Raw genomic sequence first — 15,605 nt, forward strand, 5'->3', positions numbered from 1 at the left:
CCCCTCTGTGTGTAGCCTTATGTGGTCAGTAAAGAAACAAAAAACTAGAGAAAACTTGTGTCAGCTAATGGAGAGTACAAATGATTGGTTCTGACATAGGCAGGAAATTTGGAACTGGGAAATTAGTCAATTAACCTTTTTGATACCAACCCACCTAAGGTCCCATTCCCCTAGTTCCTGTTTTAAAGTGATCTAATTTAAACCTCACATCATTTCATTTTATGTTCCAAACACCACCTTAATAACAACAAAGTTATTTTACTAAATTCTAAATTTATTGATACCAACACACATAAAAGTGCTTCTGGTTCTTTAATATAAATTTCATGTTTTAAAGTGATCTGATTAAAACCTTTCATCAAAATTTCATGTTAATTTGTTGTAAACACCAAGTGCCTCAATGAATTCCATCCAGCCCCTGCAAACATTGCAAATTATTATCATCATCATCATTTAACATCCATTTTCCATGCTAGCATGGGTTGGACAGTTTGATAGGAGCTGGCCAGCTGGAGAGTTGCCTGGGCTCCATGTTTGTTTTGGCATTGTTTCTCTGGCTGGATGCTCTTCCTAATGCCAGCCACTTTACAGAATGTACTGGGTGCTTTTACGTGGAACCAACACAAGTGCTTTTTACATAGCACTGACATCCACAAGCCTGCAAGATTTAGAACACTCGGCTGAAAAGGGAGGAATGCAGGGGACATACCTGTATGCAAGAACAACCACATATTTATTTAGCTTGACTTGTCTTCTCTAGTACACCAAACTGCCAGAAGTCTTGGTCCCCTATCATCCCCTCTGTGAGGCCCAACATCTGAAGATGCTTTCTCACTACTTCATCCCGTGTCTTCCTGGGCATACCACTTCCACACATTCCCTCCACAATTAGAGCTCAGTACTTCTTGATGCGACTATCTTCATTCAAAGTGTACATTAAAATGATGGTATGTGTGTGTGGTTTTTATTCAGAAAGGAATCTTTTATATTTCTTTGACTAACTGTACTGCCATATTGTCGCAAATCTAAAATTTCTACCCTTTTCACTACCTTTGGTTCTGTTCTTCAGGAAACGGCATAAATTCTCCTATGTTGAAGACGTCAAAATGCTGAAATATATCATGACAGAAAACAGATATGATGAGATTAAAGGCATTGCCCTCTGGAAAACCATGGAAATATTAGAGGTAAGCCCTTTTCTCCTCACATTTATTTTCCTTTGTTCATTTGTTTGATTTTTTTACCATGCCAGCATGAGTATAGACAAAGATTTATTTGATTCAGGATTTTACTGTCACTTCTCAACCATATGGTTTTGATTTCAGTTCTACTGCATGGCACCTTAGGCAAGTGTCATTTACTGTAGTGTTCAGGCCAACCAAAGCCTTGTGAGTGGATTTAGTAGATGGAAACTAAAAGAAGCCCTAAACTAAAAAGGCAGCGAGCTGACAGAAACATTAGCATGCCGGGCGAAATGCTGAGCAATATTTCGTCTGTCTTTACATTCTGAGTTCAAATTCCGCCGAGGTCGATTTTGCCTTTCATCTTTTCAGGGTTGATAAATTAAGTACCAGTTACACACTGGGATCGATGTAATCGACTTAATCCCTTTGTCTGTCCTTGTTTGTCCCCTCTATGTTTAGCCCCTTGTGGGCAATAAAGAAATAGGAAACTAAAAGAAGCCCATTGTATGTATATATATGTGTATATGTTTTTGTCTCCTTATCTTGACATTATGTGATTGCTGTAAATGAGTGTTGCTGTCATACAAGCAGTGCGATACATTTCTCATATTCTGCAGAAACAATATCTGGCGATCGGAAAATATTAGCTTGCTTGGGAAAAGTTAGAGTTGATGATATTTATGAGATACTGACTTACAACCAGAAGAAAACCAGATTAAATTCTCAAACCTTTATTATTGCCTACCTGATCGGTAATGTGGACTCATAATTAGGGTACTCAATGAAATTGTTATAGAGTGACTTTATATTAAGAGAGTAGAGAGAGCGGAAAACCTATTAAGTTGATAAATCCTAGATGACTGGTTGACAATTCACATCCCATATACCAGTGTTCTTCTTTGTCCCACACAAGATCAAAGCACTAAATCTTCATTGGCTCAATTCGGTTAACTGTTAATAGTTATTGATTATTGATATGCTGTGCTAAACGATGATGATGATGATGATGTGCTTATGAAGACCTTTTGAACCAAGTGAAATCGTAGTTGTGGCCAATGCCAGTGCCATCTGACTGGCACATAAAAAGCATCATTTGAGTGTTGGGCTTCTTGGAGTCAGTGGCAGGTGACCAAGATCTTTGGTAATATACCAAAGTCAGTGGCGGTGAGCTGGCAGAAACGTTAGCACGCCGGGCGAAATGCTTAGCGGTATTTCGTCTGCGTTACGTTGTGAGTTCAAATTCCGCCGAGGTCGACTTTGCCTTTCATCCTTTCGGGGTCGATAAATTAAGTACCAGTTACGCACTGGGGTCGATGTAATCGACTTAATACCTATGTCTGTCCTTGTTTAGCCCCTTGTGGGTAATAAAGAAATAGGTAATATACCATGCTTGTGTTCACCTGTCAAGCCAAGTGAGACAGTAGTCATGGCTGATGCTGGTGTCAGGTCAATGGCACATAAAATGCACCCTCTACACTCTCGGACTGACTAGCATTAGGAAGGGCATCCAGCTGTAGAAACCTTGCCAAGTCAGATTAGAACTTGTTGCAGCTTACCAGTTTTAACTCAAACCATCCAACCCATGCCTGCATGGAAAGTGGACATTAAACAATGATGATGATGGCCATCCAGTCTTTAGGTGCCTCTTATGAAGTATCTGGACACAGTGCACCTATTGTAAAACCAGGATACACATAGCATTGGCATTAATAAAAGAACATTACTTTTAAAAAGCAGTTGACTTAATCTAAAGAATCAACAACAAACAAAAGACTATGTCTTGCTGCTGCCAATGTGCCCACACCCTTACTAGTGCATCATAGTATCATTAAAAGGGTCAAAAACAAAATTCTCAATGTAATACCATCTAGTTTAATTGTTCAGTGTCTTAACCTCGCACACGCCTTTGGGTCTCAGAATAAAAGGAATTTCTCAATTCTACCTAATTTTGTACCTTGCCTATGTTTAAACACGTCTTACCCACTTCAACCCAATTTCTCCTACCCTTTCCCATATAATATGAGTAGTCATGTAGCAGCTCTACACCAACAAATATGATCTGCGCATATACCTATTTATATGAGTGTATGTGTATACAAGTATCTATCTATCCATATATATATATCATCATCATCATCATCATTTAACATCCACTTTCCATGCTAGCATGGGTTGGACGGTTTCACTGACGTCTGGTGAACCAGATGGCTGCACCAGGCTCCAATCTGATCTGGCAGAGTTTCTACAGCTAGATGCCCTTCCTAACACCAACCACTCCGAGAGTGTAGTGGGCGCTTTTACATGCCACCGGCACGAGGGCCAGTTTGGCGGTACTGGCAACGGCCACGCTCAAATGATGTTTTTTACGTGCCACCTGCACAGGAGTCAGTCCAGCGACACTGACAACGGCCTCGCTCGAATGTTTTGTTCATGTACCAGCAGGGCGACGCAGGTAAAGATCACGCACAAATGGTGCTTTTTACATGCCATATATATATATATATATATTATATATATATATATATATTAATATATATATATATATATATATATATATATATATATATTGCCAGTTTATCATGTGAAAAGAAGCACACTCTAAAGTATAGAGCAGTAATGTATTTATATCCAGTTATGTATATGTCCGGTCATAGAGTGACCAATGGTTTCACATTCATAAAGTGCTTAGCCCTGTGGATAATTCATCAGACTCTGATGACAAAGGCTTTTTTTTAAATTCTACCTCTGAAGTTTGAAGAGCTATATGGCATTCGCCATTAGAGTCTGATGAGTCGTTCATTAGGCTAAGCACTTTATGGATGCAAAACAATTGGTCACTCTATGACCAGACATATACTTATCTGCATATAAACATATGTGTGTGTGTGTGTGTAACTATTTGGACTTTGGGTATTAGTATGTCAATTAAAGCACATTCACCATTTGGACTACCTGGTGTCAACCACAGTAACACTATAATTTTCATTGGATCTACATCAAGAAATCTGCTGTGTTTGTTGAGTTTATAATAGATAAGGGAAACAGAGATGAATTTAGTGATACAGCCTGCACTGATTGATGCAACACAACTTGATGAACAATATCCTAACCCCAAGGGGCAGCTGCAGGATGGGTCAACATGATCGTCGTGCTGAATGAAGATTTGTATTAAATCCATCTTCCATTTCCCTCATCAATTAGATATATATATATATATTATATAATATATGTATATATATAGTATATATATGTATATATATGTATATTATATATATATATATATGTATATATGTAATATATATCTATATATATATATATGTATATATATGTATATTATATATATATATATATATATATATATCTATATATGTATATATATGTGGTATATATATAATATATATATTAGTATAATGTGTATATATATATATATATATATAATATATTTGTATATATATATATATATATATATATATCTATATATACTGTGATATTATATATATATATATATATATGTATATATGATGTATATATCATCATCATCATTTAGCGTCCGTTTTCCATGCTAGCATGGGTTGGACGGTTCAACTGGGGTCTGGGGCCCGAAGGCTGCAGGCCAGTCAGATCTGGCAGTGGTTCTACAGCTGGATGCCCTTCCTAACGCCAACCACTCCGAGAGTGTAGTGGGTGATTTTATGTGCCACCGACACAGGTGCCAGACGAGGCTGGCGAACGGCCACGCTCGGATGGTGTTTTTATGTGCCACCGACACAGGTGCCAGACGAGGCTGGCAGACGGCCACGCTCGGATGGTGTTTTTATGTGCCACCGACACAGGTGCCAGATGAGGCTGGCGGACGGCCACGATCGGATGGTGTTTTTACGTCCCCAAAGCACGGAGGCCAGTCTATGCGGTACTGGCTACGGCCACGTTCGGATGATTTTCTTGTGTGCCACCGGCACTGGTACCACAAAGATACAAATTCCATTTATGTTCATCTATTTTGATTTGTTTTGATTTGATTTGATTTGATTTTCACTTGCCTCAACAGGTCTTCACAAGTGTCACAAGAAGGAAGGTATGCATAGGTGGACTGTCTACGTCGCCGGGTCTTCGGATGGTGTCTTTATGTGCCACCGACACAGGTGCCAGATGTGGCTGGCGAACGGCCACGATCGGATGGTTTTCTTGTGTGCCACCGGTACTGGAACCACAAAGATACAAATTCCATTGATGTTCATCTATTTTGATTTGGTTTGATTTCACTTGCCTCAACAGGTCTTCACAAGTGTCACGCGTGTCACACACTTGCCTCAACAGGTCTCCACAAGTGTCACACACTTGCCTCTGCCTCAACAGGTCTTCACAAGTGTCACACACTTGCCTCTGCCTCAACAGGTCTTCACAAGTGTCATAAGAGGGAAGGTAAGCACAGGTGGACTGACTACGTCGCCGGGTCTTTGGATGGTGGTGGTGTTTTTATGTGCCACCGACACAGGTGCCAGGTGAGGCTGGCGAACGGCCACGATCAGATGGTGTTTGTTGTGCCCACAGCACGGAGGCCAGTCGACGGCCACGTTCGGATGGTTTTCTTGTGTGCCACCGGTACTGGAACCACAAAGATACAAATTCCATTGATATTCATCTATTTTGATTTGGTTTGATTTCACTTGCCTCAACAGGTCTTCACAAGGGTCCACACTTGCCTCAACAGGTCTCCACAAGTGTCACACACTTGCCTCTGCCTCAACAGTCTTCACAAGTGTCACACACTTGCCTCAACAGGTCTTCACAAGTGTCATAAGAGGGAAGGTATGCACAGGTGGACTGACTACGTCGCCGGGTCTTCGGATGGTGTCTTTATGTGCCACCGGCACAGGTGCCAGATGAGGCTGGCGAACGGCCACGATCGGATGGTGTGTGTTGTGCCCACAGCACGGAGGCCAGTCGATGCGGTACTGGTTACGGCCACGTTTGGGTGGTTTTCTTGTGTGCCACCGGCACTGGTACCACAAAGAATACAATTCCACTGATGTTCATCTATTTTGATTTGTTTTGATTTGATTTGATTTTCACTTGCCTCAACAGGTCTTCATAAGTGTCACAAGAAGGAAGGTATGCACAGGACTGACTACGTCCCCGGTCGGGGCCACGGGTTATGGCCTGACTAGTCTTGCCGGGTCTTCTCATGCACAGCATACTTCCATAGGTCTCGGTCTCTAGACATTTCCTTAGTGAGACCTAAAGTTCGAAGGTCGTGCTTCACCACCTCGTCCCAGGTTTTCCTGGGTCTACCTCTTCCACAGGTTCCCTCCACTGCTAGGGTGTAGCACTTTTGCACACAACTATCTTCAGCCTTTCTTGTCACATGACCATACCAGCGCAGCCGTCTCTCTTGCACGCCACAACTGACGCTTCTTAGGTTCAACTTTTCTCTCAAGGACTTACACTCTGACGATTATGAACACTGACATTACACATCCATCGGAGCATACTGGCTTCATTTCTTGCGAGCTTACGCATATCCTCAGCAGTCACGGCCCATGTTTCACTACCATGTAGCATGGCTGTACGTACACATGCATCATACAGTCTGCCTTTTACTCTGAGCGAGAGGCCTTTTGTCACCAGCAGGGGTAAGACTCTCTAAACTTTGCCCAGGCTATTCTTACTCTAGCAGTTACACTTTCAGCACACCCACCCCCGCTACTGACTTGGTCTCCTAGGTAGCGGAAGCTATCAACTACTTCTAGTTTGTCTCCCTGGAACGTGGCAGAAGTTGGTCTCTGCATATTTCCAGTGTTTATTGCTCCTGAGCATTTGCCACAGACAAAAACTATTTTCCTAGTTAGCCTTCCTTTGACATTGCTGCACCTCTTATGTGTCCATAGCTTACACTTGGTGCATCTTATAGAGTTTCTACCTACACCTTTTTTACAGATCGAGCAGGGCCATCTACCTGAAGGCGTTTGTGATTGATCTACCTTCCTACTTATTAGAACTTTGGTTTTGGCTAGGTTGATTCTAAGGCCCTTCGATTCTAATCCTTGTTTCCACACCTGAAACTTCTCCTCCAGTTCTGATAGTGACTCAGCAATTAGAGCAAGGTCATCAGCATAGAGGAGCTCCCAGGGGCAACCTGTCTTGAATTCCTCCGTTATTGCCTGGAGGACTATGATAAATAGGAGGGGACTGAGGACTGAACCTTGGTGGACCCCAACCTCTACCCGGAATTCTTCACTGTACTCGTTGCCACCCTCACCTTACTAGCAGCGTCTCTGTACATGGCTTGCACAGCTCTCACCAACCATTCTTCTATCCCTAGTTTCCTCATTGACCACCAGATAAGGGACCGGGGGACCCTGTCAAAGGCTTTCTCCAAGTCAACAAAAGCCAGGTACAAGGGCTTATCTTTGGCTAGGTATTTCTCCTGCAGCTGTCTTACCAGGAATATAGCATCAGTAGTACTTTTCCCTGGCACGAACCCAAACTGCATATCATCTAAGGTAACTCTCTCTCTAATTAGTTGGGCTACAACCCTCTCCGTAACCTTCATTACCTGATCCAGCAGCTTGATGCCCCTGTAGTTATTTGTCTCTAGGGCGTCGCCTTTACCTTTGTAGCAGTTGACTATTATGCTGCTACACCAGTCATTGGGTATGACCCCCTCGTGTATCACCTGGTTAACTATACGGGTGACTAAGCTATAGCCGACACCACCAGATATTTTGAGCATCTCTGCAGTAATTCCTGATGGGCCTGGGGCTTTCCCTGTTTTCATGCTTCTAATTGCCTTATCTACTAAGGAACTGTTAACTCGGATTGCTGGTCCCCTGTTGGGTCGACATTCGGCAGACTCTCTTTATCCCATTCATTTTCCTCATTCAGCAACCTTCATAGTGGCGTCTCCAAGCTTCTCTCTTTGCTCCTCATTTAACGCAAGTGAACCGTCCTCCTTGCGAACACATTTCTCTCCTACCACGTCACGATTCTCTCTCACACACTGTCTTGCAACACGAAATACCTCAAGTCTTTCATCCTCACGACGCAGGACATTGGCAAATTTTTCCTTATCTGCCTCCCCTCTGGCTAGATAGACCTGTCTCCTGGCTTCCCTTCTGGCAGACTGATACACTTCCCTGCTACCACCGTTCTTCCAGGCCTTCCAAGCCTGTTTTTTTGTCTAATAGCCCTGTCAACAATATTGTTCCACCACCACGTTATTTTGGGTCTTAAGGGGACTTTGCACCAGCCACAGATCTGGTCAGCGGCTTTCAGCAGGTTGTCCCTCAGAAGCGTCCAGTTGTCTTCTACCCCATGCGTAGCTATACTCCCTTCCATTTCGTCTAAGGCTTCAAATAACATATCTCTAAATCTCTGTCCATTCGCAGGGTCTTTAAGCTTCCAGACCCTTCTTCTCCATGTTGGTCGTCTTCTAGTCGCCCTCTTAGTCCTGATCCTAAAGTCACTAACTACCAGTCTATGTTGTGGGGTGCATTCTTCACCTGGGAAGGTTTTGGCATTTATAAGCAGCCATCTTTCCCTTTTTCTGGCAAGGATGTAGTCGATTTGGCTAGTATGCCGGCCCGATCGGTAGGTGACCAGGTGGCTTGTCGGTTTCCTGAAGTTAGTGTTGCAAATCATAAGACTATTCGCATCGCAGAACTCCAGCAGCCTGGTTCCCTCCTCGTTGCGGGAACCATAACCGTAGCCTCCATGTACGCCATGGAAGCCCCCAGCACGTCGTCCAACATGCCCATTGAAGTCACCAGCCACAAAGAGAAGGTCCCTGTCGTTCGTCAATGATGTGGTCTGCAGTAGGGTGTCATAGAAACAGTCTTTCTGTCCATCAGGTAGCCCTGGCTGAGGGGCATAGGCCGATATAATAGTTGCTAAACTATGGTGGAGCACTAATCTAATCTTAATTATTCTGTCACTTACTCTGACTACCTCGATTACCTTATCTACCCATTTTTCGGCGATAAGCATGCCCACACCCCCGACTCCGTCAGTATTCCCAGCCCAGAAAATCTTGTACCTCTGTCCTTTGCCTGTGAGGAACCTAGCAGAACCTCCTCTCCACCTCACTTCTTGAATGCAGCATATATCAACCCACCTCCGTTCAAGCAATTCAACTATCTCGCCAGATCTGCCTTTCAGTGTGCCACGTTGAGGGTGCCAACCCTGAGGCTGTGGGTGGGGGTGGAAGTGGTATTGGTCCTAATAGCGTCATGTCCTGATATATATATATATATATATATATATATATATGTATAAGTATATATATATATATGTATAATATATATATATGTATATATATATATATATATATATATATATGTATATATATATATGCTATATATATATATGTATATATATATTTATGTATATATATATATGTATATATATATATATGTATATATATATATGTATATATATATGTATATATGTATATATATATATATATATCATCATCATCATCATCGTTTAACGTCGTTTTCCGCGCTAGCACGGTTGGACGGTTCACCGGGGTCTGGAGAGCCAGGGGCTGCTCCAGTCTGATCTGGCAGTGTTTCTACAGCTGGATGCCCTTCCTAACGCCAACCACTCCGCGAGTGTAGTGGGTGCTTTTTACGTGCCACTTGCACCGGTGCCAGAGGGGACTGGCATCGGCCACGATCGTTGGTGCTTTTTTTTATGTGCCACCAGCACAGAGCAGTCAAGGCGGTGCTGGCATCGGCCACGTTCGGATGTTTTTTTTAGTGCCCCGGCACAGAAGCCAGTCGGGGCGGTGCTGGCATCGGCCACGTTCGGATGGTGCTTTATATTGCCACCGCACAGGAGCCATTCGAGGCGGGGTTGGCATATATATATATATTATGTATATATATATATATATATATATATATATATATATATTATATATAATATATATATACATATATATATATATACATATATATATATTATAATATATATATACATATAATATATATATATATACATATATATATATACATATATATATATATATACATACATATATATATATGTGTGTACATATATTATATGTGTGTACATACATATATATATATATATTATATATATATATATACATATATATATATACAAGAATGCATCTATATGTGCATGTGTATGAGGGTTCATGGCCTAGTGATTACAGTGTTACACTCACAATTACAAGATCTTGATTTCAATTCCTGGAGCGGGTGGTGCATTATGTTCTTCAGCAAAACGCTTTGTCTCCCGTTGCTCTACAATCACTTTGGCACCTGGTGTGTGGTACACCATGCACCTGTTCAGACAACATCGATCTGATGTAGGGAATAAGCTAATGTACCACACAAACAAAACATTCATGCAGGTTCTTCAGCAAGAAACTGTAGAACTGTCTTTCTCAGACTAGAGACTACCATCATGCTTTAACCACCTCATCATACTCTTTTACTCTTTACTCTTTTACTTGTTTCAGTCATTTGACTGCGGCCATGCTGGAGCACCGCCTTTAGTCGAGCAAATCGACCCCGGGACTTATTCTTTGTAAGCCAGTACTTATTCTATCGGTCTCTTTGGCCAAACCGCTAAGTGACGGGGACGTAAACACACGCATCGGTTGTCAAGCATGCTAGGGGGACAAACACAGACACATAAACATATACAACCACACACTTATATATATATACATATATACGACAGGCTTCTTTCAGTTTCCGTCTACCAAATCCACTCACAAGGCATTGGTCGGCCCGGGACTATAGCAGAAGACACTTGCCCAAGATGCCATGCAGTGGGACTGAACCCGGAACCATGTGGTTGGTTAGCAAGCTACTTTATTTTATTTAATTTTCCACAAGGGCAGTACACAGATAGTAGCTACGGGCTGGACATAGACATTAATGAATGATGGTGATGAAGTGAAGATGATGATGGGAGAAGATGAAAGCGCCCGCAGACTTCCGCTTCTCTAAGACATTGTTCCTTTTTCAATAACTTCACAAAAAATTCCAAAATTCACAAAAATTCCAAATTTTACATATTACAAATTCAAAAATTTTACAAGAGGCAATAAACCTCTTTCTCAATATAATACAAAAACAGATTCACGTTACCCGGCTGATGAACGCTCTTGCTTCATTGAGGCAATCGTTCTTCGTCAGGCCCCCGCATACAGGTATAAATTGAAGGAGTCCTCTGGGAAAGCGTTCGCGATCCTGCACCGATCGTTATCCCATAGGACCTCCGCAGCCAGCTGCGAAGGCCACTCGGGATCCTCCGCGCAGGACTGAAGTCCCTCCCATTGGCCTCTTTCCTCATTTTACCTATTTCATTTTCTAATGTTCCTCCTTTGTAGAAGAGGACTACATAATATTTCTCTGGCCACACAACCGCCGGAGGAGACATGGGAGACGCCGTCTGCGTGTTACATTCCGCTGGCAGCGTCCCGTTTCTCTTCTTTCTTTTTTTCTTTTTACCGTGAGCCACGGGAGGTTGGGGTTCCGGTATTGCACACGCCGGGTCCACTCTTTCTCCCGTAACTCCCGGGTCTTTTAGTGGGTCACCATTGTTCCCCACTTTTCGTTTTCTCGTTGAGGAAGTCACCGCTTCCTCGTTCTGTTTCTCTCCCTCCATTGGGGGAGCAGGGAGAGGCTCCGACATCAACTGCTCCAGGATCCTACTTTGGTCCTTGGGGCAGTTCTTCTTAATGTGGCCGGTCTCCAGGCGCAGGTGACACTTGGGGGGGTGTCCCTCAAGCATCACCGGATACCTGGACCCGGCCATCCTCAAAAAGTCCGGAAAAACCAGACTTTTGGCTGACTGGGTCCATAGGGTCAAAACAGCTTTTGACCCCTCCCAATCAGCTGCAGGCTGCACTTTTACGTTCAGTAGCTTGGAACTGCTACCATCCAAGCCCCGGCGAATAGAGTCCTCTATCCACTCGGGCTCAACGCCTGGTGGTAAGCCACATATCCAAGCTCTCAACAATTTTTCTCCCTTGTAATTGGGGAGAAACAATATCTCTTCGCCTTCGATAGGCTGGCTTGCAAATTCGCAAGCTGCTTTAGGGGAGTCAAATAGCAACCAAACTGTTGCGTATTTAACTCCCCGTGCGATATATTTAATGGCTGGCATGTAGTCTGCCAGCTCGTTTAAAATAGTAGCCTTTGGGAAGACTGCTATGGTGTCGAGCGACTTCGAGTATGTCCTCAGCACCACGGTCTTTTCCTCTAGCTGTTTCAAATATTTTTTGGGAGGTGTCAATTCCCACACAGTGAATTCCTTTGCATAACGTAAGGTTCAAAATCAGTTCAAAATGTAATAAAATAAAATAAGATACAAAAGAGAGAATGAAAAACACAACAGAAGGGAAGAAACAAAATTAGAAATAGCAGTTCAAAAAAAGTTCTTTTTTTAAAAATAAACGATAGACGGAGGAAGAGAGTTCAAATCCAGACAAGGGAATTAATTTTTTCTTTTTTTTTTTTTTTTTTTTTTACTTTTTTCGGCCCAAAAATTGTATTCCAGGCCAAATGTACAGCTGGTAAAACACCTTGATAAAATAATCCTTGGTACTCCTTGGTAATTCCAGTGGATAACACAAAGACAATTTCCAAAACACAATTTTTGCAGAGGAACTACGCCTCTTCAAAAATACAATTCTCACTGCAAAGTGAGTCTTTACACTCGACTACAGGCAGAAAAATTGTCCGGAGCAAAGTGTAGTCTATTACTTGCTAAAAAAATATTAAATGCAAAGCAATAAACTTCACTAGGCCCCTAAATAAAATTCAACAAATGCCTACCTGTAGTCGAGTCTCAAAAATTCAACATTTCACGTCGAAGCACATGACAACTGGAGCAGCCAAAAAACACGTCTGAACACGTCAAAGGTTAGCGAGCTACTTACCACACAGCCACTCCTGCGCCTATCATATTTACTTATTAATGAGTTTTCTTCTAATTTTTAATTCCAGATCACTAGTCATACATCACAGTCGATGAAGTACCATTTTCTTAACACAGTCATCCCAAACTTACAGAAATATAACATAAATAAAAGTTGGGTCAACATTCTCTTCGAAACCTACCCTGAGCTAATTCAAGTTACACACCAAAAGAGTTTGGACACCTTACAGCAAAAGAACTATGTTCTACGGAGCTCAACTCCTACAAAAGCTGCAAATAAAGCTCTCAGTGAATGGAAGGATCTTCAGAGTACAAAGAATTCATTGCAACAGGAACAAAAAGAAAAAGAAGAAGAAGAGATTTCTGAAGGTAGCAAAACTGAAGCAGCTGTCTCTGAAGATGAGTTGAATGATGATGAAGAACTGTCATCAAAACGGAAGCAGTTGTTAGAAAAGCTTAAACACCTGCGAAATGTCAAAGCCCAAAGGAAGTTGAGCACCTCGGAATCTGAGATTGAAGGTGAGATATTTATCTTTCTTGTCATCCTTTCTTTATGTTCACTTCTTTTTTGCTGGCAGGGGTTGGACAAGAAATCTTCAGGCAGCAATATTCTATGGCTAGATGCTTCTCCCTAGGTAAGGAACATTATTCACTGTGAGACATTTTGTATAAGCAGGATATAACCATATTTTTGATAGTTTCCTATATTGCAATAGCTTTTTTTTTTCCTCCCCCACCACCACCACAACAAGAAATACCAGTCTTTTTCTATTTTTTGGGCCCCATGACTTTTAAAGAATAGATGTTTCCCTGGTCTAAAAGCAAAAGTGTGTTGGTATTTTGGTGAGCCATTATTTTATAGCTCTCCATGTTGTACACGCACTAATTCTTGAGCTCCATGAGCTGCACAAGAAATAGCTTTCATTAAAACATGTGTGAGTAATGTCACTTTATTGCTAGGAAATCCTTTGGGACATCATTACGTATCCATCTGCATGCTGTAAGGCCTTTACTGAATTCTATATCCTCAGACACAACCAGGACAAAATCAAATAAAATGAAGAAGGCCAATATTTTACAGAATAGTAATTGTGTTTCATGCTTTTCTTAGTCTTTCTATCTTCTGTTAACATCATCATCAACATAATTGATCAACCAGTCCCAACCAGTCAGGATTCACAGAATGGGCTGTACAATTCGTTCTTTCAATCGCTGAATAGAAAACGTGGTTCACAAGACCTCCATTCAGGTTATTTGCCTGAGTCACCATCTCACCCTTGTATACCAATTTGTCATAAGATTACCCATTTATAGCCGAGTGAACTAGAACAACATGAAATGAAGGGTTTTGCTCAAGAACACAAAACGCAGCTGGTCTGGGGATTGAAGCCATGATCTCATGGTTGTGAGTGCCACACCCTAAATACCAGGCTATGTACCTTAACCCTTTTGATACCAACCCACCTGAGACCGCCTCAGGTTTTATGACATAAACTTATTCTTTGAAAATGGTTTAAATTATAATTTTCTATCAAAATCTTATGCTAATTTGTTTTCAGACCCCCAGCTTAATGAGAAATTATCTTACTAAATTCTTCATTATCTTAAAAATAAATTGAAACAAAAGCAGCATATGTTGACAGAAATATGGTAACAAAAGGGTTAACACATTATTGGATAGCTGTCGACTCTCTTGAGTTCCTCTGTCTTTTGATAGTTTCTGTTTTTCATCCCACAGGAGTCTAGTAAGTCACCCTCCTCACCAAGCAAGCTAGTTTAGTCACCAATGACCCAAGCATATAACAGGTTGTACTGGGTTACATGTTACCAGTAGTAACCGAGAGCAACCAGTTAAGAGTTTGAAACACCTAAGTAGTTAATGGTCATGTTTTTCTTCATGTTAAAGAGGAATTTAAATATAATATTGAGGGTCCCACTAAATAGTCAGACTGGATTCTTTATAGCACTTAGTCAACACTCTACTGTTTGCTTATTATTGTCATTTTTTGGTGATGGGAGGAGCATCTGGCCAAACAATATCTGCCTCAGTGAATTCCATCCACCCGTGCAGGCATGGAAATGTGGACATTAAGAGTGCCTGCAACTTGAAACCTTTTAGCTCTTAGTACAGTGAAAATTTCATTGTGCTGTGTTTAGTCAGAATTAAATTTCAATAGGTTAATGTACTTGTCCTACCATTCCATGCTCTCCACTCATTTGCATACATAAGAAAAACAGAAATTTCTTTTTTATATATATGCATCATTCTGTAAGAATCAAAAGTATCAAGAATGTGATTTTATGGTATGACGCCATCCTTTTTTTTTTGGTGTACTATTGCTTGTTTTGTGTGTCTTTTGAACACTTTGTTTGACTTGTTTTGCTGCCTTATGGCAGACTGTTGACGCTTCCCCACTTCAAAGAATGATGCAATATGAAGACTTCACCTCCTCGGAGCTAACATCTTCGTTGCAAGGAGCCACAATAGTGAGGTTGATT

General features: G+C 41.6%; 1 protein-coding gene across 2 annotated transcripts in view; it reads left to right on the forward strand.

The window, feature by feature from the left end:
• The window catches only part of LOC115214083, a 60,165-nt gene that overhangs the window by 2,939 nt on the left and 41,621 nt on the right, over positions 1-15,605 (forward strand). For both annotated transcript variants that reach the window (XM_029783129.2, XM_029783130.2), the window contains exons 3-4: positions 1,070-1,187; positions 13,175-13,625. In XM_029783129.2, the coding sequence (XP_029638989.1) occupies positions 1,070-1,187; positions 13,175-13,625 (569 nt within the window). The remainder of the gene's footprint in view (positions 1-1,069; positions 1,188-13,174; positions 13,626-15,605) is intronic.

The sequence above is a fragment of the Octopus sinensis genome, linkage group LG7 (assembly GCF_006345805.1).
Source record: "Octopus sinensis linkage group LG7, ASM634580v1, whole genome shotgun sequence".
Lineage (NCBI taxonomy): Eukaryota > Metazoa > Mollusca > Cephalopoda > Octopoda > Octopodidae > Octopus > Octopus sinensis.